Below are 24780 nucleotides of genomic sequence, written 5' to 3' on the forward strand. Positions count from 1 at the left end.
ATCTTGTCATAGTGCACATGGATGGAGTGGGAGATCTCCAATTATTAACAGTCGCTGGGTTCCAATGCTTACTTTGTGCCAGGGCGTACCAGACCTGAGCACCAGCCCCTCTGGGTTTGCCCCATCAGTTACCAATGTAAAAAAAAATTGCTTGAACTATAGCACCCTATTACTTGAGCCTCAGCACTGCTTTCACTGCTGGGTTCCACACCAAGGCTGCGTCTACACGTGCACGCTACTTCGAAGTAGCGGCACCAACTTCGACATAGCGCCCGTCACGTCTACACGCGTCGGGCGCTATTTCGAAGTTAACTTCGACGTTAGGCGGCGAGACGTTGAAGCCGCTAACCTCATGAGGAGATAGGAATAGCGCCCTACTTCGACGTTCAACGTCGAAGTAGGGACAGTGTAGACGATCCGCGTCCCGCAACGTCAAAATTGCTGGGTCCTCCATGGCGGCCATCAGCTGGGGGGTTGAGAGATGCTCTCCCTCCAGCCCCTGCGGGGCTCTATGGTCACTGTGGGCAGCAGCCCTTAGCCCAGGGCTTCTGGCTGCTTCTGCAGCAGCTGGGGATCTATGCTGCAGGCACAGGGTCTGCAACCAGTTCTCAGCTCTGTGTATCTTGTGTTGTGTAGTGCAACTGTGTCTGGGAGGGGCCCTTTAAGGGAGCGGCTTGCTGTTGAGTCCGCCCTGTGACCCTGTCTGCAGCTGTGCCTGGCATCCCTATCTCGATGTGTGCTACTTTGACGTGTAGACGTTCCCTCGCTGCGCCTATTTCGATGTTGGGCTGAGCAACGTCGAAGTTGAACATCGACGTTGCCGGCCCTGGAGGACGTGCAGACGTTATTCATCGAAATAGACTATTTCAATGTTGGCTGCACGTGTAGACGTAGCCGAAGTGTTTTATTTTGGTTAATAAGTGACACTCTACCTTCTCCAGCTGAACTAATACTGGTTAGCTGGTGCTGAGGCCTCTAGGCTGCCAAGTTTGGTATAAAACCTCACTCCTGATTGCCTGCAGCCATGCAACACTTTCAGAGTGAGGAAGATTGGTAAGCCTGGTTTGGTTTCCTGGCTACGTTTCAGCTCTTCTAATATACTTTTTCCTACCTGAATTCCCCTTTTATTTTCAATTTAAATTGAACGCTCAATAACTGGTTCAGAGTGTTGTGTGTTTTCAAATGATTGCCACATTCCTCCCCAGAGGCGGCTGGAGTTCACTGGTGAATTAAGTATTCTGTATTCACTCATCTGTAGAGCATTTCGAGAAGCTTAGCTGTGAACAGGGCACCATATAAAATTCAGATATCGGTATATTATTCCGAGTTCATTACTGTTATTTTGATTACAAACATTTTTCATCAATGTCCTGCCATGTCTCGAGGTTTTTGATCCTGCCACACTCGTGCAAAGACATCTGTCTGGTCGATGCGTGGGGTAAATCACTGAGCTGAGTGTATACAAACAGTGCGTAGGTTCAAAAGCGACACCACCAGCCTAATGTAAAGACTTTGACAGTCTTTGCATATCTGATCTTGAGACACAAACACAATACAGATAGATGGGAGCTAACAATGTATACTAACACACAGTCCTACAAATGTAATCAATTTCTGAATTCCTTTCTGTGTACCAGTCAACCTCTGGCATCAGTCTGAGCAAATCTTCTCAATGACTTCAAAGAGCGGAGCATATTTGCTGTCCACAGAGGAGTAACAATGCTTTCCCTTTTGACCCTACCAGAATAAAGTCTCTCTGATACCACGCTCAACAATGATGACAGAAAGACTTGCCCCAAAACATGTGATAGGAAGTATTTGCAAGAGATGCACAATGCACCTTTTCTGCAATGCATTTCTGGGCCTAGATCAGGGGTTGGTGACCAAAAAACAAGAAGAGCCATTTTTTTTTTGAATTCAGTAAGAAAACTCAGTAATTCCAGAGCTGCAATGCATGTGAATATGAGACGGTGCTTAGTAAATAATGTCAAACCAGACTTTTTGTCACCCCATTATAAGAACAGGGCACACACATATCCCACAATGCACTGCACATTTTAAAGGGGGAGTTATCCAACGCTTCGAGATCACACACTTTTTGCCATTTCGATATAAGTTGCTCATTTAGGGGCTTTTAGATGTTCACCGAAATATTGAAAATAATCAAGACAGGCGTTTTTTACTTTGCAATTACAGTGTTGGGAACCACAAAGAAGTCCTTAAAGGCTATGTCTACACCAGCCAAAAAGTTCGAAATGGCCATGCAAATGGCCATTTCGAAGTCTACTAATAAAGCGCTGAAATGCATATTCAGTGCCTCATTAGCATGCGGGCGGCCGCAGCACTTCAAAATTGACATGGCTCGCTGCCACGTGGCTTGTCCAGACGAAGCTCCTTTTCAAAAGGACCCCAACTACTTCAAAGTCCCCTTATTCCCATGAGCAGATAGGAATAAGGGGACTTCGAAGTGGCCGGGGTCCTTTCGAAAAGCCGCATCGGTGACGAGCCGCATCAATTTCGAAGTGCTGTGGCCACCCGCATGCTAATGAGGCGCTGAATATGTATTTAATGCATGGCCATTTCGAAGTTTTTGGCTAGTGTAGACACGGCCAAAGAGCCACATGCAGCTCTGACCCCTGGCCTAGATAGGGTGACCATCTGTCCTATATTAGGTGGAACAGTCCCATATTTGGGACGCCAAAAAGGTGTCCCTCCTTAGTTTTTAAAAGGGACGAATTGTCCCGTATTTAGGCCCTTGGAGGCTCAGGGTGGGGGAAGGAGTGCCAGCAACTTCAGCTTCCCTGAGGCTTGGGGCCAGGAGCATTCATGGATGCTGTTTCTCCAGGCCTCTGGGGCCAAGAGCCCCTGTGGCTGCCGCTTCCCTGGAGGGCGCCAGCTCCCCGTGGCTTGGTGCACCTGGGAGAAGCCTCCCCACCATCTCCCTGTCCCATATTTGGAACTGGGAGATATGGTTGCCCTAGGCTGAGACGAAAAGAAACTCACATTCTTAATGTATAGTGGAAACCCCCATATTACCACAGGTCCAAATCCTGCTGTTACGGAAATGTTAAAATTCCCCATTGACTTCTGTCTGGCAGAAGGATTGGGCCCTTAAGCCTTGGCGAACAAGCAGAACTGGTAGAACACGAATGAAAATGGACCGGTGTAGCTTGCTGTTGTTTAACTGCACTACTAATTTTACACCTGTGCCCAACAACATTTTTGGAGTTGTTGAAATTGCTAACTAGAGCTGAGCTATCTACTGAAAGCTAGCTCCCTACCGGTTAGAGCAGACGACAAGCCGGCACACTCCCTTTTTTGTCCTCAGTGTCTCAGCGTGGATTGCTGTACTTTTCATGAAGCCAGTTCCCAAGGAAACGCTGTGAACAAAAAAAATGGATGGTTCAATTGCAATGACAATCTAAAGGGAATAGCTGATTCAGGGACGGGCAATGGATTATGGAGCCTTTCACCTCTTGACTGTTGCTTCAGATCCAAACCCAGCTGTAGCAGCAGTCCTGAAGCAGCACAGCACGATATGTGGAGGAGTTCAGCCCAGGACAAAACTCATTAGTGCTTGATGTGGGATTTCTACTGGTCCAGGAATAAATGATGGGATTCATTACAGCACAATAGGATGATCTGAAACGACACCGTGACAGGAACAGCGTTCACTGCAGTAAGATTGTCTTTCTACTTGGCCCCAGGCAAAGGAGAGATGATCAATGAGATATCGAGGTACTCCAAGAAGGAGTAGAAAACAGCTGACACTCCACAACACGGTGCTGGTGACAGGGCACCTCAGTGGCCCACCTCCTGTGCAACTTCCGGCAAGTCACACCACTGCTCCATCCCTCAGTTTCATTACCTAGCCAACAAGATCGAAGGATTATAAGGGTTATAAATGCAAATTATTATTCACTCACTGAAAGGGAGCAAACCAGAGTAGTTAGATAAAAATCCAAAGCCAGACCCCCATGAGCATGGCCCTGACACAGGTGGTGCTAAAGGTGGTAACCTACTTTTGACCCAGCTTCATCTGCAGGATCACCTGCAAATACGAGACAACTGGTAAATGGGAGTTACTTGTCTGAACAGGTGTCAGCTTTGCCTCACTTTCTTCTGGGGGTAACAGAGAGGTCATGCAGGCTCATGTCAGATTTGCAGCTACAGAGGCTCACCCTCCAACTGTCGGGGACGCTCTTTGCCGTGGTATGCCTCAGACAGGACGGGGATTCCTGTTGGTTCAGTTCCCCCCAACTCCCACCATCTGATCGGGAGAAAGCAAACAAAACCTAGGGAACAGACACCAGTTGGTTAGCAGGCCTTTGTGAAAAGCCTGCAGCAGCATTTTGTGCTGAGCAAGTTCTGACAGCTCATACAGCTTTGTAGAAGGAAGCCAGGGAGATTGGTACCTAGTGTAGTGGCAGGTGGGACTCAGGGCTCCTGGGTTCCAGGTCTGCCACTTGGCAAGTTACTTATCTGCTGCATGCCTTAGGTTCCCCCTCCCCGTGAAGTAGTATTAACTGTCTCCATCACTGTTGTGCTTTACAGCCTGTTTTGTTAATGCAGCCCTGCGGTCGGATGTAGTAAACCCTTATTGGTGTTGTCTGGAAATAAATTTGGACAATTACAAATTTGCTCGCAACTTGTCTGCTGCATTGTTAGCAGCTGCACTAACATCTACAGCTCCGGTGTCCAATATACTCCCCATCCGCGAATGGGGCAGTGGGATGTGGCGAATGAGGCTCAGGAGAGCCGCACGCATGGGGTGCCCCTCCCGCTGCTCCATGCACATGTCCCACCACTTGGTAGGACAGGCGTGTGGCGGGAGGGGCGGAGGCAGCTCTGAGTCGCAGACTCCTGCGGCCCCAGGCGGTGGTGAGTCCAGCCACGGGGCAGCTTCAGCCACAGCAGTGGCTCCAGTGAGTAACCTCAGGGAGGGATGTGGGGGCAGACCCAGCTGGTGGGGGGGATGTGGTGATCCATTCAATTTCTTTTGGACATCACTGATCTACAGGGTTGGTACCCAGGTGCAGCCTTAGGTCAAGGCACGCAAGATGTCGCCTTGAGCCCCCATGCATTGAGGGTCCCACACTCCAATTAACTGTAGCATCCACTGCTCATTGGCCAGGCCCCACTGTCTGTGTGCAGCATGGGGCCCTACCCCCGGGCTAGGTCTCACCATCAGTGTGCCATCTTGGGCCCCACCCACTGGCTAGGCTGCACTGCCAGCTTGGTGCCTTAGGCCCTGCCCACCTATTGGGCCCCGCCCTCTGATCTACTCTTCTGACACCTACTGAAGCCTTACGTTGTCTTGGCCAAGTTAGAGACGAGACTAAGCTTCAATGTTCCAGACCCAGTTCTGAGATCCAGCTTCCTCAGGATACCCGGCTCTCAGTTTTTAATCTTGTTATCGCCACTATAAATGCATGTGGACAGCGCCATGATGCCACAGAGAACTTGACAGCATAGGAATTTGTGTAACAAGTCCATTTCTGGGCACCCAGTCTGCGTTCTGGCTATACACTTGAATATACGAAGATTCAAAATACAACAGCCAGGAAGTACGTAGTAGGAGGGGCAATTGTTAAGCCCCGACCAGATGCTGTGCACAGACATTGCTTGGAACTCCATCTGTTGAACACTGAAGGACAATGCTTACAAGGCATGGGAGGGTAGTGGGGGGCAGGCAGGGCCACCCTTTTAGGCCCCATAGTTTTAGGGGGGGTCAGAATACTGCCCACTCCCCAGCATGAGTCAGAGCAGACTCCAGGGTGTTTTTATGACTTTAATGCAGTTGTGTGTCATCAGACTTCTTGCAGGTTCTTTTTTGAATCCAATGCTGCATATTCACTGGAAAAGCGAATTAGCACATAATTACGGGTCTTTTGCCCTGCTGTGCAGCTAACCCCTCTATTCTCATGCAATAATGACATTATTGCCCCACTGGGTGTCATGGAAAAGTCAGCTGCTAATGACTTGCTTTGTCATTCTTACGGGGGCAATAATGCCAAATGTAAAGCAATGGCCCTTTGTTTTGTAACATTTCAGAATAAGGGCTGTTACTCATATAAGGCAGCGAGCTACACACATTCATTTGGCAGCCGTCTATGGGTCTTCATTCAGAGGACTTTCCTTGTTCAACAGTTCTGAACTGTAAAATAATTATCAGGCCTTGTAAAAGTCTATTGGTCATAAATGAACTTTGTCATGTAACCAGCATTTGTTACTCTTCTCTTCATAACAGTCCCACACACAGAAAGCCAGAGCACCAACAGGAAAGGAAGCCAGGGAAGAGGGTCCTGGAATATTAGGACAACTGCATTTCCAAAATTTGATGGCACTTTTACATGAGTGTTACGGTGTGTTATGGGAACACCTGGAGGTCTCAGCTCAGACTGGGACCCTGGTATGCTAGTGGCTAAAGGCAGAGTAGAGTTACAAGCATTTTTTAAAAAATACTGGTTTTATTAGTAGCAGTAAATACAGGGAAATGTCTAAAATTTAAGAGAACACTGGTTTCCATTTTTTTTGGACATAGGACAAAAATAATCCCTTTCAGTTCACACGTAATTCTGTAAAACAAGCTGTGAGCAGTTCACACCGGGGACCGGGTGGCCTAGTGGTTAGGCACCCCAGCCAGGGCCTGTTGGGTGGGTCTTCAGCCCCATCCGAGAGTCTATGGGTTAAGTTTGGGGTGTGGCCCTGAGAATCTAGTTCCCCCTTTGGCAGGAGAGGGGTTCCCTGGGGGGGGGGCCTCCCCACTCCCCTCAATGCCTGGGGGAGGGTCCTGGGCTGCACCCTCTGGCGGCCAACTAGGTGGCAGCTCTGGTTTGGGGGGGGCTGCTGCCTGAGAGCCAGCTCCTGCCTCTTAGCTGGTCAGCCCCAAACTGGGCTGGCTTCCTTCCTTACATACCCCTCCAGGCCTGACAGTGACCGAAGGTGAACCAGGGTGGGGCTGATTGGGCCAACAGGCTTTGTTTAACCCCTGCCTTGCCTGGCCTCCCTCTCACACAAGCAGATTGCATTTCATCCTGAAGAAGTGCAACAGCAACGGTAAAGTGGCATCAATTGCTTTTGCAGTTCTCATCTTGGTACTGTATTACAGGGGACGAGAGGCAGGGGAAGGGCTCAGTTGCCCGAGGGCTCGGTGATTTAAAAGGACCCTGAGCTCTAGACCCCTGCTACTGTGGCAACAGTAGCCACAGTAGCCAGAGTGGCCAGAGCCCCAGACCCTTTAAATCACCAGCAAAGCTCCAGGCAGCACGCTCCAAGCAGTGCTGAAGGCTGGCTGGCTGCACAGTAAGGTCTGGGCAGCGCTGAGGTCTGACCGCTCCATGCCCCGCCCATTCTGCCTGGGGCCCTGCAGCCAAGCACCTCATCCCATATTGGCCAGGGTAGGCGAAGTCTGTCACCAGCCTTGCTGTGGCGCTCTGTGTATTTTAGCAAAACAAAAAGTAGTTAAGTAGCACTTTAAAGACTAGCAAAGTAGTTTATTAGGTGAGCTTTTGTGGGACAGACCCACTTCTTCAGACCATAGCCAGACCAGAACAGACTCAATATTTAAGGCACAGAGAACCAAAAACAGTAAGCAATGGTACAGAGGCTCTAGAAGAATTCCACAGAGACTTTAACAATCTACACCCCACCATCAACTTATGCCTCAATTACAACATGCAAGAGATACATTTCCTGGACACTACAGTACTAATCAAGGATGGCCTGATCAGTACCACGCTGTACCAAAAACCTACTGATCGCTATACTTATCTACACCCTTCTAGTTTCCATCCTGCACACGTGACTAGATCCATTGTTTACAGTCAAGCTCTTAGGTATAATCGCATTTGCTCTGATCCAACTGACAGAGACCAAAAACTACAAGAACTTTACCAAATATTCATAAACCTGAATTATCCACCAGGAGAAGTAAAAAAACAAATCGACAGGGCCAGACGCATACCCAGAAACCAGCTACTCCAAGATCAGCCCAAAAAAGCCAAGAACAGAACACCACTGGTCATCACTTACAGCCCCCAACTCAGACCACTGCAACGAATTATTAAAGACCTACAACCTATTCTTAATCAGAATGCTACACTCCAGAAGGCCCTGGGTGACATGCCTGTTCTCTCCTACAGACAACCTCCCAACCTCACGAGGATCCTCACTAACAGCCACAGTCTATACCCCAGGAACACCAGTCCTGGAACCTTTCCCTGCAACAAAGCCCGCTGCCAGCTTTGTCCACATAGCTTCTCTGGAAATACCATCACTGGACCTAACCAGGTTACTCACAGAATCATGGGCACTTTCTCATGCTCCTCTACTAACATCATATATGCCATCATGTGCCAACAATGCCCAGATGCTTTGTATATTGGACAGACTTCTAACTCCCTTAGACAAAGGGTCAACGGGCACAAAACAGACATCAAAACACTCCAGATCCACAAACCAGTTAGTCAACATTTTAATGGAATGGGGCATTCTGTCAATAACCTCAAGGTATCTGTGTTACTGAAAAGAAATTATCGCTCCTTTGTAGAAAGGGAAGTGGACGAACTGACATTTATATTCAAATTCGGCACATTAACACATGGTTTAAATCATGATGTGAACTTTCTGAGTCACTATAGGTGCTCGTCTGCATACTTAACTCAATCTCATTCTTGACCTTCCCCCCCACCCCTCCACTCTCTGATTTGCTCACCTTGATTATCTTTTTCTGATTTGTCCTCCTTGCTTACTGTTTTTGGTTCTCTGTGTCTTAAATATTGAGTCTGTTCTGGTCTGGCTATGGTCTGAAGAAGTGGGTCTGTCCCACAAAAGCTCACCTAATAAACTACTTTGCTAGTCTTTAAAGTGCTACTTGGCTACTTTTTGTTTTGATAGTGTATAGACTAGCACGGCTTACTCTCTGTGTATTTTAGGTTTGTTCTCCTTCCACTGTCCTCGGTTATTTAGGAATAGTTAATAAAATGGTCATGTTTGAAAGAAGGGCCCTAACTCTGTTGTAAATTGCATCCACGTAGATTGTGCGTAGCACAGATATGCCTGCAAGGTAATCCTGGTGGCTGGTAGCCTTGCGGGATAGGGCATATACAGAGCTAGTTATCACAAAAAAAACTCAGTCTTGCTCCTAGCAGACAATCCTCACTTTTGCTCATTAAGCGGTCGCAGACCCAGTATTAATAAGCTCACTGAGTCACTTGTTACAGAGCAACATTCTGTCTCACTGAAGCCCTGATTAAGGAAAGGACTTGAGCACATGAAACGTGGGTTTCAAGCCAGTGCCCTTATTGAAGTCAATGGAAAGACTCCTGTTCACTTGATGATCTTTGGCTCTGGCCTGTTACCCAACCCTGTCCATCCCCCTCTGCCCGACTTGCCCCCCTCCAGGCAGTTATGGACTGTGTGGGCTGCAAGGGGTGGTATATTCTACTGAATGACTTTATGAGAGACAATACCTGATTGGCCAATGGATGCTTCTTAGCTGGAGGAGCCTATCTGAACCGTTGTGTTTCACGAAAGGCTGGAAATGATTTTAGTTATTACCTGTCACAAGAGTGCACACCGCACGTAACAATCTAATTGCATCGGAACTATTGTACTCGTCACATCCTCCTTAAATACACGCCAGGAAGTAAATAAACCATTTGTCTGAAATGCCATAGCGCCTTGTGAATGGGGTTATTATTTGTATTACACTCAAGCCCACCGACGCGAGGGTAAAGTGAGGCAGTTGTACTGGGGCCTGGAGCACTGGCTGCCACTGCTGCTACTTCAGTGCCGTTCTGCGCTGCTTGGGGTGGGGAGGCCAGCGCCACAGTGCAGGTGGCAATAAGACCTGACTGTCCTTATAGAATCCTAGGGCTGGAGGGGACCTCAGGAGGTCATCTAGTCCAGCCCACTGCTTCAAGCAGGGTCAATCCCATCTAAGTCATCCCAGCCAGGACCTTGTCAAGCTGGGACTTAAAAACCTCCAGGGATGGAGAGTCCACCACCTCTCTTTGCAGCGCATTCCAGTGCTTCACCACCCTCCTGGGGAAATAGTTTTTTCTAATATCCAACCTACTCCTCTCCTTCTGTAACTTCAAACCATTGCTCCTTGTTCTCCTATCTGTCATCACTGGGAACAATTCCTCTCCATCCTCTTTAGAGCTCCCCTTCAGGAAGCTGAAGGCTGCTATTAAATCACCCCTCAGTCTTTTCTTCTGTAAACCAAATAAGCCCAAATCCCTCAGCCTCTCCTCATAGGTCATGTGCTCCAGCCACTTAATCATTTTTGTTTTCCTCGACTGAACCTGCTCCCACACATCCACATCCTTTTTGTATGGCGGGGGGGCAGGGATCCCAAAACTGGACACAGTATTCCAGATGTGGTCTCACTACTGCCAAATAGAGGGGAACAACCACTTTTCTAGATCTGATAACCACTTCATCTGCCCTCAGCCCTGCCCCTTCTGCCTTTGGCCTTGCCCCTTCTGGGGCATGGAGCCAGGCCCCCATCGCACCTGCCCCCAGGGCTCATGGTGGATGTCAACCCTGCAGAGCCTCAGTTAAGACCAGGACCCCTCTGTGCTAGGTGCTATAAGAGCTTCCAGACAAGACGGACAGAAGGTGGGAGCCACTTCCCAAAGGCTGAACATTGCATATTCCTGTTGCCTCCAAAAAATGTTGAGTCATTTGAATTTCAAGCACCATCGTGATTTTCCCTTCCTCCTAGAGTATAATGGCCATTTCGCTCTGCTATAAATGCTTCCCCTGAATTTTCCACCCACATCTCCTAACCCTTATGTCCTTTCACTCTCTTACCTGTCTTGTAGTATTTACTGTTGAGGCTCGCACATCTCAGAATCTCCATCTTGCCAGATTCCTGCCACAGAGAATCTCATTTGCCTTCCGGTCTTCCCCTTTCTACAGGTTTTGGCTTTTGTTGGGGGGAAAGAAATGGTCACTTCAAACAAGAGTGTATTTGAAAAACAAAAAATTATTCTTTATAAAAATCTTCATCCTATGACCATTTTAAAGTGAGACCACCTGGGATGCTCAGACAAACTAACAAATTTCTGCCTATTCCAGGCATAGCTAAATTATTCATTACCACAGTATCGAGGTCACCATTAAGAGTCACGTTACACTTTGTGGTCTTCCCTCCATCACTTCTGCACCAAGCTGCTATTACTTTGGGATTTTTTTTTCAGTCTTTGTTTCTTCAAGTTTCTTCTCATAATTGCTCCAGAAGAATATTTCTACCTGCTCAAAGCATCAGATAAGATATAGCAAGCTATTTACAAGTAGCTTGTCAAACTACTCATGCTGGGGAGGGGCTTATTCGACGGTCCCCTTATTTTTTTGATCCGTGTGCAGAATAAATTGTTTATGTGCACTGAGGCATTTGCAAATGTGCACCACCAATAGAAACACATAATGCCAGCTGTGAGCACTCTGGGTGCTTTGCTAATCAGCTGGGCAGCAAACGAATCTCTCCTGGGTGGCCACCCAAACGCTCAGCTTACAGGGAACTTTAGACTTTTATTCCATGTCTTATACCATTGAGCCAGAGCCTCAGCTGACAGACAGTGTGAAGTAGCACAGCCCCATTGATTTTAGTGAAACACCACTCTTACACCACCCCCAAGAATCTGGCCTATAAACATCAGTGGAGGCACTCAGGGTGTAAGATACTAGGATCTAACCCTGGTCTTCTGTGAGTCGTATGAAATCAGCAGCACCTAAGCCCAAATGCTTAGTGATGTTATTAATACGGAAGAGTGACGTTCAGAAGGTTTCATCAGGCGTACAAAGCATGACACTGCCATTCACTGTAGAATCCAAAATAGCTGAAAGGAGAGGGATTGGTACCCTGAGAACTGCAAGCAGCTGTATGTAAAATGAGATGAATCATTTCCCCCAAACCTTTATCAATTTATCAAACAACAATTTGATCACTGTCATTCAGACATCCTACCGTCCTTCTTTTCTTCTGATTTGCCCACCTTGATAACAATTTTTCTGATTTCTCAACCTTGATAACTATTTTTGGTTCTCTCTGCCTTAAATATTGAGTCTGTCCTGGTATGGCTATGGTCTGAAGAAGTTGGTCTGTCCCACAAAAGCTTATAAATTACTTTGTTAGTCTTTAAAGTGCTACTGGACTGCTTTTTTGTTTTCATTCAGACAGTGATAGTTTTCAGGGTTATTAATTTCTTTCAGCTTGATGCTTCCCAGCTACTGACTGGAGAGGACAGAGGAACACAGGCATTTCACATGAAAAGTTTTCTTTATACAGGTGTTTCTGCTCCAATTAGAGCAGAGACACCAGAAAGATCCCAAGAAAGCCATTTTCCCCCAGATTCTGAGCCTGATTTTCTTGGACAAGTGGGTTTGGACAGGCAAATTGCAAAGACGTGCCCAAATTAAGATAGTTATGCAGAATAAGCCGAAACGACGAAGCCCAGATCTACAAAGTTGTTTAGGCCCATAACCAGAGGTGCAGGGGCATCCTGTCCATCGGCCGAGGTGGGGCAGCTGCTCCAGGCCCTCCACTTTTGACACAGAGAGTGGGGATTATTTGGGGCAGGCGGTGGCAACAGCAGCAGGGGGTTACCTCACCCTACCACACTCACCCATTGGCAGCACAAGCTGGGCTCCACTGTGCGCTCCTGGTACACTGAGTCCCACTTCTCAGTAGCAGGGAGAAGCAGCCTCCTCTCCCAGCCACCTACGGAGAAGTGATCCTCAGCCAGCAGCTGAGTCCAGCAGGCTGCTGGTCATGTCTTGTGGTGAGAGCAGGGGAGGCAGGCCACGGGAAGGCAAGCCCCTGCTGCTGTTGCCCCAGGTAATCCCCAGTTCCATTGGTCAGGGTGGGGTTAAGCAGGCAGGGGGGAGGGCGGACCAGGGCCTGCCGGGCTGTGGGGGCGGGTTGTCCAGCGCTCTGCACCTGAGGCATTCGGGGGCATTGCTCCCCTCCTTGGGATGGCGCTGTGAGGCAGAAGCAAGCACATGCACCCTGGTGCACAGCTCTGGCACGAGCTGGCCGAGCTACAATCAAAGCCAGCAAGGAGCCATTTAAAGAGCTGGTTGGGACCTGGGTTGCAATAGGACAGTACCTGCAAGAAATTTTAAGTTGCTTTCACCCCAACCCTATTGACTGCAGTGGAAATTAGGAGCTCACACAACTTTGAGGATCTGGGCCTGACCCTCCTCTTTGTCAAATGAACAACTATTGAAGCTTTAAAAAGAGCGGGAATTAATCAAACACTTTGTACATATATGGCACTACGCAAAGGCCTCAACAAATTTCACAAATGTGAAGTGTACTTTACCCCCATTTTATAGATGGGGTAAATGAGTCACAGAGAGATTAGCCTGGTTTTCAAAAGCACTGCACCTCCCCCAGTTGATGGAGCTCTGTCTACCTTTCTGAACGTTATATCCTAAGCAACTTACTTAATGAAGATCGTTACATACCACAGTTGGTGACAGTTGAGGTAGAAACTTCAGTAGAATAACGTCAACACAAGGTCACAGCTGGTATTAGGACTTTCATAGAATCAGAGAACACTAGAACTGGAAGGGACCTTCAGAGGTCATCAAGTCCAGTTCCCTGCCCTCATGGCACGACCAAGCACTGCCTAGAGTCTCTGAGTCTAGACCATCACTGATAGGTATATGTTGAACCTGCTCTTAAATATCTCCAGTGACAGAAATTCCATAACCTTCCTAAGCAATTTATTTCGGTGTTTAACCATTCTAATGCCCAACCTAAATCTCCTTAGCTGCAGTTTAAGCCCGTTGCTTCTTGTCCTATCCTCAGAGGCCAGAGAACAATTTTCTCCCTCGTCCTCGTAACACTCTTTCATTTCCTTTCATCTCCATGTTCAATTCACCAGAAATATGGCTCCAGAACGTCAGACAAAGTACTCAGATAGTGAATTCTGAACTGGACTTTGTAAGTGGCCCTTGTCTTTATAATGAAGTGACCCATATACCACATAAACACCCTCAAACATTGGATTGTTGAAAAAACCAGAATCAAATGATCCCTCTAGAGCCCATTTCTTTTTCAGGATAATTCTGTGATGTTTGTCTGAAACTTATGACTTATTAAATCTGACCAACTGGAAATCACGATCAACATTTCAAGAGAGAGGGAGATAGTTGGCTTTATTCTTTGACAAGACGACTCATTCTGCTTTCCATGCAGCCTGTTAAATCAACATTTATGTCCATTACAAGCACTCACAAGCAAACCTTATGCTTATGGCATCTCTGCCCTGGAATTACTTTGCAAACATTTAAATTCATCTTGTTCTTGTCAATGAAGGGATGAGGTTATTAATGCAATAGTCCTTGTGCTTCAGATATACACCACACGTCGACAGAGAGCCAGAAGAAATGGTATTTAATTATGATCTACATCAAATTAAATTTCATTCCAAAGATTGCTTTCCAGGTCATAATGATTTATTACTTGTCATCCAGCACTCCCTACTAATCCCAACAGAGATTGGGACTCCATTGTGCTAGGCTCTATACAAAGTAAAGGATGGTCCCGACTCCCAAATGAGAATGTGCTGCTTTTATATTGTCTATTTATCCTTCTCTTCAGGGAAGAAGCTACTGAGCTTTGCCCTTTTTAATTGCTCATGGAGTTTGGCATTAAGGCACTGGGTTAAAAATATTTGGAAGTGTCCAAGTGGTTTAGGAACCTGCCCCATTTTCAAATGGCTTAGGTGTTTAGGCGTTCAAGTCCTAAAGTAAATAGGAAATAAGACTCTTAAATCCGTCTGAAAATTGGATTTAGGCACTTTTGAAAATGTTACACTGGCTCCTTAACTGGTATAAATCAGGGTTGCTCCATTGACTTCAATAGAAGTATGCTGATTTATAACAGTGGACGGTCTGGCTCAGTATCCCTTTCGTCCTATAGCAGCTACAAGCTGGGAAGATGTCAGCTGTCTGATTTACGTTCTAGATTGCTTAGCAGGATGGAGAAAAGCTCCAGCACCCTCAACTTGGGAGTGAAGTGGGCCAAGAGAAATTTGTTATTTGCACACCCCCTGCTGGCTATTTGCAGATCATTTGGTCTTCCTACCCAGGGCCTTAATTCAGCACCCTCTGATGCTCATGAAAGTTTTGTTACTGATTGAAAAGAAAACAAGGTTAGACCTCAGTCTTTGGTTGAAATGAATTTGATATAGGGAGAGAGAAAACAGGTAAGCTACGTACAGCTCCCAAATAAGCCTCTTACTGAATCATTCTCCCTTTCCCCAGGACCTCTCTTTCACAAATACGTCTACAGCCGACAAGAACAGTCCAGTACAGCACCAGGGGATCAATGGGAATACGCACTCATAGGCTTCACAGCCCCTCTCCAGTCATTTTCCAGCATGTAGATTTCTGGCGTAAAGCCAAATTTTGGTACCTGCATCCATATCGAACTCTATAGCCCCTCATGTGATGAGTAATTCTACTGAATTCAAAAAGACTATTAGTTGAGCAAAACCCTACTCCAGCTGAGCGACGGTGTGAAAACAAGGCCCTTGGTGGCAACGTGTCTGGCTGGCAGCATGAAGCACTCCACATCTTGGCCCTAGAGAGATTTTATCCAACTGCAGAGGAAGAAAAGCTGGCAACTGACTAGGCAGTGGCATCAGAACAACAGACTTGGCTTGTTAATCGAAGAGGGAGAAGCCAACGAGCCTAGCTCTGGAGTTACATACAAACTAAGATCACTCGTTTTTATTGGGCAGGAGACCAGCTGATATTAGTCATTACAACCCTTTTTAATACCCAAGGGGATATGGGGATTACACTTCTCATTCTTCTCCCCAACCTCCAAATATGACCAGGAGCGCCCCAAACCCCTTTGGAAGCATAGAAAGTTCCTGCTAAAAAGTGTTGTGACCAGCCCAAATGCTACAGATGCACCTGAAAACTGCCCATGCCAGGAAGCTGAAATCTCCCAAAGCAATCCACGGGTTTTAATTCCATCGGTCAGCTCTCACATCTCTTCCCTGGCCCTTGCACAGTCTCAGTCAAAACGCTTACGTGTCAGGGAAGAGCACACTTTTTGGAGCACTGCATATTGGCAGTAATTGCCAGAGGGATGGTACGTTTCATGGTCACTGGGGAGTCAGCCATAGGGTTGTGTATTTCATTCGTGGTTCTCCCCTAAATCTGAGTTCATATTTGTTTGGCCCAGACCACAGTTTGTCAGCCTTTAGTAGCAGCTGTACAAGACGTGCTTGCTTCTGTCCTCACAGAAACGCTAGTGGACAATCATCACCTTGGTCTGGGTCCTTCCTCATGAATTTGTTCATTCAAAGAAAGAAAGAAAAGAAAAAACCTTTGTTCATTCAAAGAAAAAAAAGAGAAAAACCTTCAGTTCTGACCTTTACAAAAAGAGAAGTATGAAAAACATTGGCAATATATACAGGTGGAGAAATTGCACTTAATTACAGTAGTTTAACATCCATTGGACAAAAATTTACTTCTTGAATATAATTCTCTTTGTATAGATGGAGCTGGAAAGGTTGGGGAGGAGAGAAGTTGCTCTCTCTTTACAGTTTAATTGGCTCAGTTCAACAGCACGAGCGACTCCTTCTCCAAATTCCAAGTAACAGATCTGAGTCTCGTCAGTCCGTTTGGGGAAGGAATATAACTTAAATACTTTTGATCTTCATCATCCTCTTCTGCTGGTCATCAGTACATTTTGTTCGCATGTTTTCCTGAGAGCCTGTGCCCTCTCAGAGGCAAATACTTAAAATCCTCGAGACATGTCCTGGAAATACTGCGTGAAGGAAAGGGAAAAGCACAGTCTCTGGGAGTAGGTTGGGTCTGTCAAGTCCCAGAGAGGGGCTATTCGTCTTGTAACGCCAGCTCTTTCTCAAGTTAATGGGCTTCTTGCTAGGGCTCTAGCCAAGCTGGTTGAGCTTCAGTATAGCAACACCCCTCAGACTTCGTTGGTTACCGGCGTGATGTTGTGGAAAATAAGTCCCTGTTGCTAGGTGCCGAGTAAGTGAGGTGTGGAACATCACCAGGCTTGCAGGGGACACTAAGAGGGAAAGAAGCGAGAGGCATGAGTTAGGGAGCATAGCAAAAGGAAATGTTGCAATGTGCCGAAGTGGACTTATTGGACCTGGATGATTTTACGGCACTCAGGATTGAGCTTTCAGGACCATTCACGTGCTCATAAAACGTCCAGTGGGATACAGACAGTAATTTGCATTCTGCTTTTCCTTCCATACTACGGGAGTGGAACGTTGTGTCCTGCACAAGGGCTCCCACGTGCCCTGCAGCCTCAGCTCTGGGGATTTCTGCTAATATCCTACCCAAGGAGCTCTGTTCATTGACCTCCTGGGCTGAGTGCCTCAAAAGTATTCAGGCACCTAACTCCCCATGAAATGAATGAGAGTTTGTCACCTAAAGGATCTGGATCATAATGATCAGTCCTGTCTACACTAACTCCTATTAGCCCCAATATCAGAGAGGCATCTGTGTTAGTCTGTATCTTCAAAACCAACAAGAAGTCCTGTGGCACCTTATAGACTAACAGACATTTTGGAGCGTGAGCTTTTGTGGGCACAGACCCACTTCGGTCTTGCCCACAAAAGCTTATGTTCCAAAATATCTGTTAGTCTATAAGGTGCCACAGGACTTCTTGTCGTTTTCATTAGCCCCAGTGAATTCAAGGGGAAATACTCCAATGCTGGAGAATGGGCCCATAGCTCTCAGGAGATGTTTATACAACTGTTACACTGGGTCCAATCCTATCAGTTGACTTGGTAGCTGAAGATCCTCATCGGTGCCTAGTCCAAAACCCTCTGTAGTCAATGAGCGTTAGCTCATGCCCCAGGTCTCAACAATGGCAATGGGAAACACAGTGGAAAAATAGTTTTCATACCAGATATTGATAAAAATGGTGGGGGGCGGGGGAACTATGTGTGCCCAGCCCATGGGAGAAATTGTTCCAGGAGCAGCTCGTTCGCCTTTGCAATGTTGCCAAGATCAGTGAAGCGTACGGAAATCTTGCTGAGTAAATGCAGTCACATGAGTTAAAAAGTTGCTTGGGGGCAGCTCATGTTACAGGCCAGCAGTTATTACCCTTTTTGTGACCTATGGAAAATGAGTTGAGAATCTCAATCGCAGAGCCACACACGTGTTTAGGTTCCTAACTTGCTGGGCCTCTGTGCTTATTATGCAGATGTCCATGTCACACCATCTATACAACTGGTGCTACCTTACTGGTGTGCCTGGCAGAAAATGGGTAGTGGAACTCGCTTTGTTCCCCTTGAGGTGATCCCTCTGGATCAGGGCTGGTGGGGAGCAGAGAAGATGCTCTCCTTGCTGCTGCTTCTGCTGTGTTTTGTGACTACAGTGAAGGCTCCAGCCTCTGGTTCTTCGCACCCATGCTGACTTGATTTGAAAATGCTTAGCACGGAGCAAGAAGATACGGTTCAGCACTTCCCTCTGCATTTCTTTTCTCATCAGCTCTGTTCATTCTCTCTCTTCCTAACCCTGGCTCACCTCCCCAGTCCTGTCCCTGACAAGGGGTGCCTGCATTTCGAGAGGCTCCTAAATGTGTGAAAGAGGTGAGAGCATGCACACTGAGAACTACCTGAGCAAGGGCGGGGTGGGGGGGGGACAGAGCTGAGCACTTGGTGTCCCTCTGGTTTTGGAAGCATTGGTCAATTACTTTCTACTGTAGGTCCCGTGAGCCTTCACTATCCAACACCTTTCCTCTTGCCTACTCAGCCCTTCAGTTTTCAGCGACTGGGTGGAGAAGAAAGCCTTGGGTGACCTTGTAGATCCAGTGATCAACAAACATCATAACAGGGAGATAATGAGGCCCCAGGAGGCCTCTATGAGATGTCATAAGGGATGGGCCTCACAGCTATCAGATGTTTACAAATGCCATAAAATGGTAGCTCAGCCTTAAGTGCTGTCAAAGGAACTGGGAGTTATTTGCCTCTTCCATGTCTAAACATAAACATCTGATAAGAGATCAGCAGCCCCAAGCTCAGAGCTGAAGCTGGCCAGCCCTGCCTAAAGGGAGGACTTTGGAGGTAGCATTCTGCACTGTTGAGTGCGAGACACTGCCAGTGTGCCCTCTAATTTTTTTCCACCCAGGGGTGGAATAAATTTTGTTATGTGCACCAAAGCATGTGGATCTGTACACCAGCAATAGAAACACATGCTGACAGCTATAGGTGGCTGCGAGTGCTCTGCTAATCAGCTGGGTGGAACCTGAATCTCTCCTGGGCAGCTGCCCAAGCGCTCAGCTTACAGGGAACACTAGATGCTGGCTGTGTTCCTTTTCCTGCTTCCCAATAGGGTGGGAAGAGAGCACTGTGAACCGCCAGAGATGGAGGCCCACAATACAGCTTCGAGGGCAAAGCCTACCAACAAGTTACACTGATAATCCCCACCCACTGTTGCTAGCCTGGAAGGCTGCTGTGAGAGGCTAGGAGAGGGAAGATGAGGTTTCATGGAAAACCTTCCTTCAAAATGTGATTAAATAAATACATGAATTTGCATTGGGCATTTTCCAGCTTTCCTGAGGAAGAAGCACCGTGGCCTCCCGTGGTTATTGGTCTGTCAGTCGATAATAGATTCTCCGTCCTGATCGCATCTAAACAGGGGCATTTATTTATTTAGGAAGGGGAGTGGAGGCCACCTGGCACATGCCCCATTCTGGCTTCCCTCCATGCACACTGAACTTCTAGAGATGTTTCTTCTTTTAATTCCATTCTCTCTCTCTTGCAGCAGCCCATCTCACAAGAGAAACCCTTATAAGCCCTTTCTGCACACACCTTCACAACGGCAGCTACCGAGAAAAGGGTAGGATCCTCCTCTTCCTCCTTTGACCTAGGCTATGTCTACACTAGGGAAAGTCAATTGCAGATATGCAGTTCTAGCTACGGCAATTGTGTAGCTAGAATTGACGTATCTGCAATCAACTTACCTGGCTGCACTCACAGAAGAAGGTCAATGAGAGAATTTCTCCCTCATAAGAAGTACAGGGATTGATGTGGACCTTTAATAGGTCCATTTTGCATTTCCTACCAGATGCACAAAATCGAGCCATGGAAAATGGACCCTGAGCAGGCCAATGTTCCAACTAGCGCAGATATAGTCCTAGTTAAGGTATTTCTTCTATGTACCACTGTGCACTTCTGGCTGGGGTGATTTATCTGCTCAAGTGCATAAGGTTCCTTCTGGTCCACTGCTCTCCCTGGGTTGAGGCCTGATGTTAGTTTTGGAGCTGAAGGTTGAATTCTCATGGCTGCGTATGTGCAGTGAGTAGGCGGCCATACTGTCCCAGGTTCTCAGCTATGGCGGGATACAAAGCTATGTTAGCCCTGCGCGTTGAAGTGGAGGGCTTGCCTTCACTACATGGTGGATCAACGCTGCAGGGATCGATCCTCTGGTGGCCGATTTATTGCGCCTGCTTAGACATAATAAATCAGCTTTGGAGTATTCTCCCATCAATTCTGGTACTCCATCAGGACAAGAAGAGGAGACAGAACCGAGGGGAGAGCCACCACTTCAGGTGTTACCAGAGGGAAGACACTGTGGTAAGTACATCAGCTTCAGCTATGTTATTCACATAGCTAAAGTTGCATAGCTTAGATTGACTGGGGTAGGGGGCAGAGGGTAGACAAGGCAGATGTCCTGTACATAGCTTGGCATCACCACCATTCTGTTTCTCTCATCAACACTCATCCTTCTGAACACACAGAGCAGAAAATCCAGTTAGCACCCAGTCTGAGAATGGAGGTCATGTCAAAATAGAGTGTAATTGGCCATCTAATCAGTTGAGGTAGGACCCAGTTCAAAGTCCACATCTACAGAAAGGGTTCTGACTTGGGAGTAGCCCCTTAAAGTCTTTTCTTCAGAATTCTGCTCAGCTCATGCTAAAAGCTGTAGGTGGAGATTAAAAAAAAATCAGTGGTATTCATGATAAAACTATTTCTTCCCTTTGCCCCTGCAGGTCAAAGGGTGCTTGCAGAATGGATCATACAAAAGCAGGTTTATCTGTGCAGGTTTGGGCCTCAATACTTATAATGAGCGGCTGATGGTGAAATTCATTCTGATGCACAGACCCTTGTATCACTCTAGTCCAGTGATGGGCAACCTAGACTAGTGAGTGGGCCGCACGCGTGGCTCTCCTACATCTCAGTGGGCCGCAAGATTGTTGTAACTAAGACAGTGTCTTGGGCTAGAGTAAGTTTTGCTAATGGCTCTTGTGTACCTAAAATTTGCAGGGTGTGCCCACTGGACCACAGCAATGCTCTGACTGGCTGCAGAGGGAGCACACGACTCTCACAGCCAGCGCTGTGTACAATCAGCACACACCTCACTCCGTACATCCTTGCTTTAGGTGCATGTCACTTGAGCAATGCCGGGAGAAAAAAAAAGCTAAGCAGAAAGAAACCAGCAGAATCTGGCACATGGGGAATGGTAAACAAAATGCTGCACAGGCCACACACAGAACCCTGCTGGGCTGCACACAACCCGTGGGCATCAGGTTACCCACCACTGCTCTAACCCCTGCTCTTTTGGACTGAGAATGTGACCTTACATGGTTCACTTGTCTGGCGCTAGGCTTGTGCACAGAGATAAATTTCATTCTATTCTCAATGCGATGTGCATGATCAGGTGCTTGGCTTGGTAACGTGGTATTTGCTTATTATGTTCAGCACTCGTTTGCACTGGATAAAAACAAGAGTCCCTTTAAAAAGTGGGAGTGGGGGGAAAGTGTGTGGTTTGATTATCTTGCCCAGCCATACTTGAGGTAAGGCTGATCACCCTTTCCAGAGAAGGGCATCAGCCATCATGAGGCTCTGTGACAGGCCTAGTGGGTAACAGCGTGTGCTATTTTGATGAAAAGAACATTTCCTGTATTCGGAGGGCTTGTTTCAACAAGCAAGCATCAAAGTCAACCAGGGGTAAGGCAGGGTAATTAATCAAGGGAGAAGTTAGGGCTGAGCGCACACCAGATGGATTGATAGAACCTTTCAAAGGAAATGGTATTCCCTGAAAGGGCTGATGCGCCTGGTTGCCCGACTGATTGAGATTTGTGGGCTCAGATAAATGTTTTCCCTGAACACTACAAAGAGTGGGAAAGCTGACAGGAGTCGCAGGGGCAGCGGGATTTGGAATGACACTTTCACCTTCCATTTGGTGAGAGAACAGTTCTACAGCGGGTCCCACACATGGGGCCAGACCATCAGCTGGTGTAAGTACATCTCCATTGATTTCAAAGAAGTGCTGCCAAATTTCACCCACTAGGGATCTGGCCCACTGACTCCAATGGAGCGGTTAGTTTACACCAGCCGTACAGTTGGGTCACTGTACTCAGTCTTACCCCATTCTGTTTCTTCTGGGTTTTTTTTTATGGGGGCAGAGCCCTCCATCTGCCAGCCTCACAGGGAAATTTTAAAGGCATCAGTGAAAATGAACCTGCACTGCAATTCCAAGCATTCTTTGCTGTGCATTTGTCGCAGAGATTTTTCTCTTCCCACCATCTAAGCTTAGCAAAAAAAAGTTTATCTGAATACAAGTTCAAGGTTGTCTCCTATTTATCTAGCAATCGATAAGGGCCACATATTTCCCACAGTCCCCAGAGCAGATTTAGTTGTTTTTTTATTTTTTTAAAGGGTCACTGTCTGGACACTAAAAATGTAGAGTCACAAATTTATACCAGTGCAGGTAAGACACTCATAAAGTTTTGGGGGCTGAGGACCAGATTCAGAGCTGGTATAGATCAGTGTAGCTCTGACTTTATCAATAGAGTCGTGACAGTTGTTATCAGCAAGGGATTTTGGCCCAACCGCTTCAATGAGCTAGGCTGATACACACAAGCTGAGCACCTGGCCCCACATTCTGATCTCATTTCCATTGAGAGTAATGGTAATGACTCTGACATTGTGGAGAGTGCTGGATATGAAGCCCCTCCTTAATTGGCTTGTATCACTTGCAATCTAGAGACGGTGTCTCCAGATAATCATTCATTGGCATTTTCAGTCAGCCTTAGGGTACATCTACACTTGCTGGGATATTGGTCTTCCGGGGTTTGATTTTGCATGCCTAGAGGGGACGCGCAAAATCGAACTATCAGGGCTTGACGGTCAATCCCGGAACTCCTCGTTATTGTGAGGAACAGGAGAGGTCAACGGCAGAACCTCCCTATGTGAGGACAGCCAGGTAAGTCAACTCCACCAATGCAATTGTTGTAGCAGGAATTGCATATCTAGGATTGACTTTCAGGTCCAATGTAGACCTGCCCTTAGACAGCACCAAAAGAGTACAAAGTCATTTTGATTCATGGACATTAAGTTGACTTTGATGGAGTTATTCTGGAGATGAACTTGGTTCACTGACTTTGCTACACTCATCAAAGTCTGTGCATCCCACCTCAAAAAGATGGACCTGGGAGCTTGAATTCATAACTTTGCTAAACCCTAAACTCACAGACATTCTAAAGACACTGGATTTATGGCTTATTACAGTGTTTGTCAACCTTTTTTTATTAAGTACCCCTTTTAAAAAAAATAATGACCCCCGTTACCTACAAGTTTCAGGGACACAGAACACTTTATACCATTGCAACACATTTGTTTAAACAACTTAATCATAATTGGTTGGTTGGAAGAAATTGCCTATAGGCAATAAACTTGTCTTCATACTTGTGACTATGCAAAAAGGATCAATAAAAATTAGATGAACATAAAAAGTCCATGTTTTATTCATAAAAATGGTTGAGAAACACTGAGTTAATGTATCTTCTGGAAGAGCTCTGAGTACCCCTGGGGTACATGTACCCCTGGATGAGAACCACCATCTCATTACAACAATGTATACTCCTCTCCCTCTTTGTCCTCTGACTACAGGGGTGTTAATGGGGCAATTCATCTTGAATGGTCTTCAGATCTGTGTGTTAACTACTTATGCTAAACAATCTGTTCCACTTTGTTTTGAGCGGTGCCATTCTGCGTACCTTCCCCAGAACTAAGAAGGGCTCTGGGTTGGCCCAACAAAAGGTATTTCCACACCCACCTTACACTTTACTAATCAAGTCATAATAAACCAACACAGTTTGGTGGTACTCTAATCATCTTCATGGCAGTCATTTTGTGGACCAGGTTTTAAGAAGAAAATGTATTGGATTCATAGTGGGTGAAAGGTGTTGGGCTGAAAGCTCTGGAGAATGGAGTGAAGTCCTCCCTATGCTGAATAGGCACAGCCCAAGCCATATAAAGGAATGCTTCCCTCTATACAAATATGCCAATGTGTCTTAACTCTGCACTGGGATCACCTGTAGAGGTGACACTGGGTCTTCCCCGAGTCTGCTCGTAACTAACATGGACGCTTGTGCGCTAAGAACAGTCTCAAGACCACCAACTAATTTCCACACACAACATTCAGCTGCTGTGGTTTATATAATATGCTGGTCATCCGGGTACTCAGGGCTGAATATCCAACACTCTCCACCAAGAGCAACACACAGCTCTTTCAATCAGCTTTTGTGAATGCTGGTGTGGTCCCTGGATATCTGTCAGATACTGGGGTCTATTCACCATCAAGTATAGTGGCTTAAATGTCTATTAGCAATAATAGATGTACAGTCAGTCCTCAATATAAGTCACTTTGATATAAGCTGTTTCACACTTACACCACTGAAACTCTAAGGAACACAACCTAAAAACTTCACACACTTAAGTCATTATGTTATTTAGAAAACAGAAAATTAGCATACCCTCC

At 46.7% G+C, this 24780-nt stretch overlaps 1 protein-coding gene across 3 annotated transcripts in view; it reads right to left on the reverse strand.

The window, feature by feature from the left end:
• Positions 1 to 14156: 14156 nt before the first annotated feature.
• Positions 14157 to 24780, reverse strand: part of HNF1B (HNF1 homeobox B) — a 71019-nt gene continuing 60395 nt past the window's right edge. For all 3 annotated transcript variants that reach the window (XM_075013739.1, XM_075013740.1, XM_075013738.1), the window contains exon 9: positions 14157 to 17068. Coding sequence is in view for 2 of the 3 variants with exons in the window: in XM_075013740.1 (XP_074869841.1) it covers positions 17048 to 17068 (21 nt within the window). In the remaining variant the exon portion in view is untranslated. The remainder of the gene's footprint in view (positions 17069 to 24780) is intronic.

This window comes from Carettochelys insculpta, chromosome 19, assembly GCF_033958435.1.
Source record: "Carettochelys insculpta isolate YL-2023 chromosome 19, ASM3395843v1, whole genome shotgun sequence".
Taxonomy (NCBI): domain Eukaryota; kingdom Metazoa; phylum Chordata; order Testudines; family Carettochelyidae; genus Carettochelys; species Carettochelys insculpta.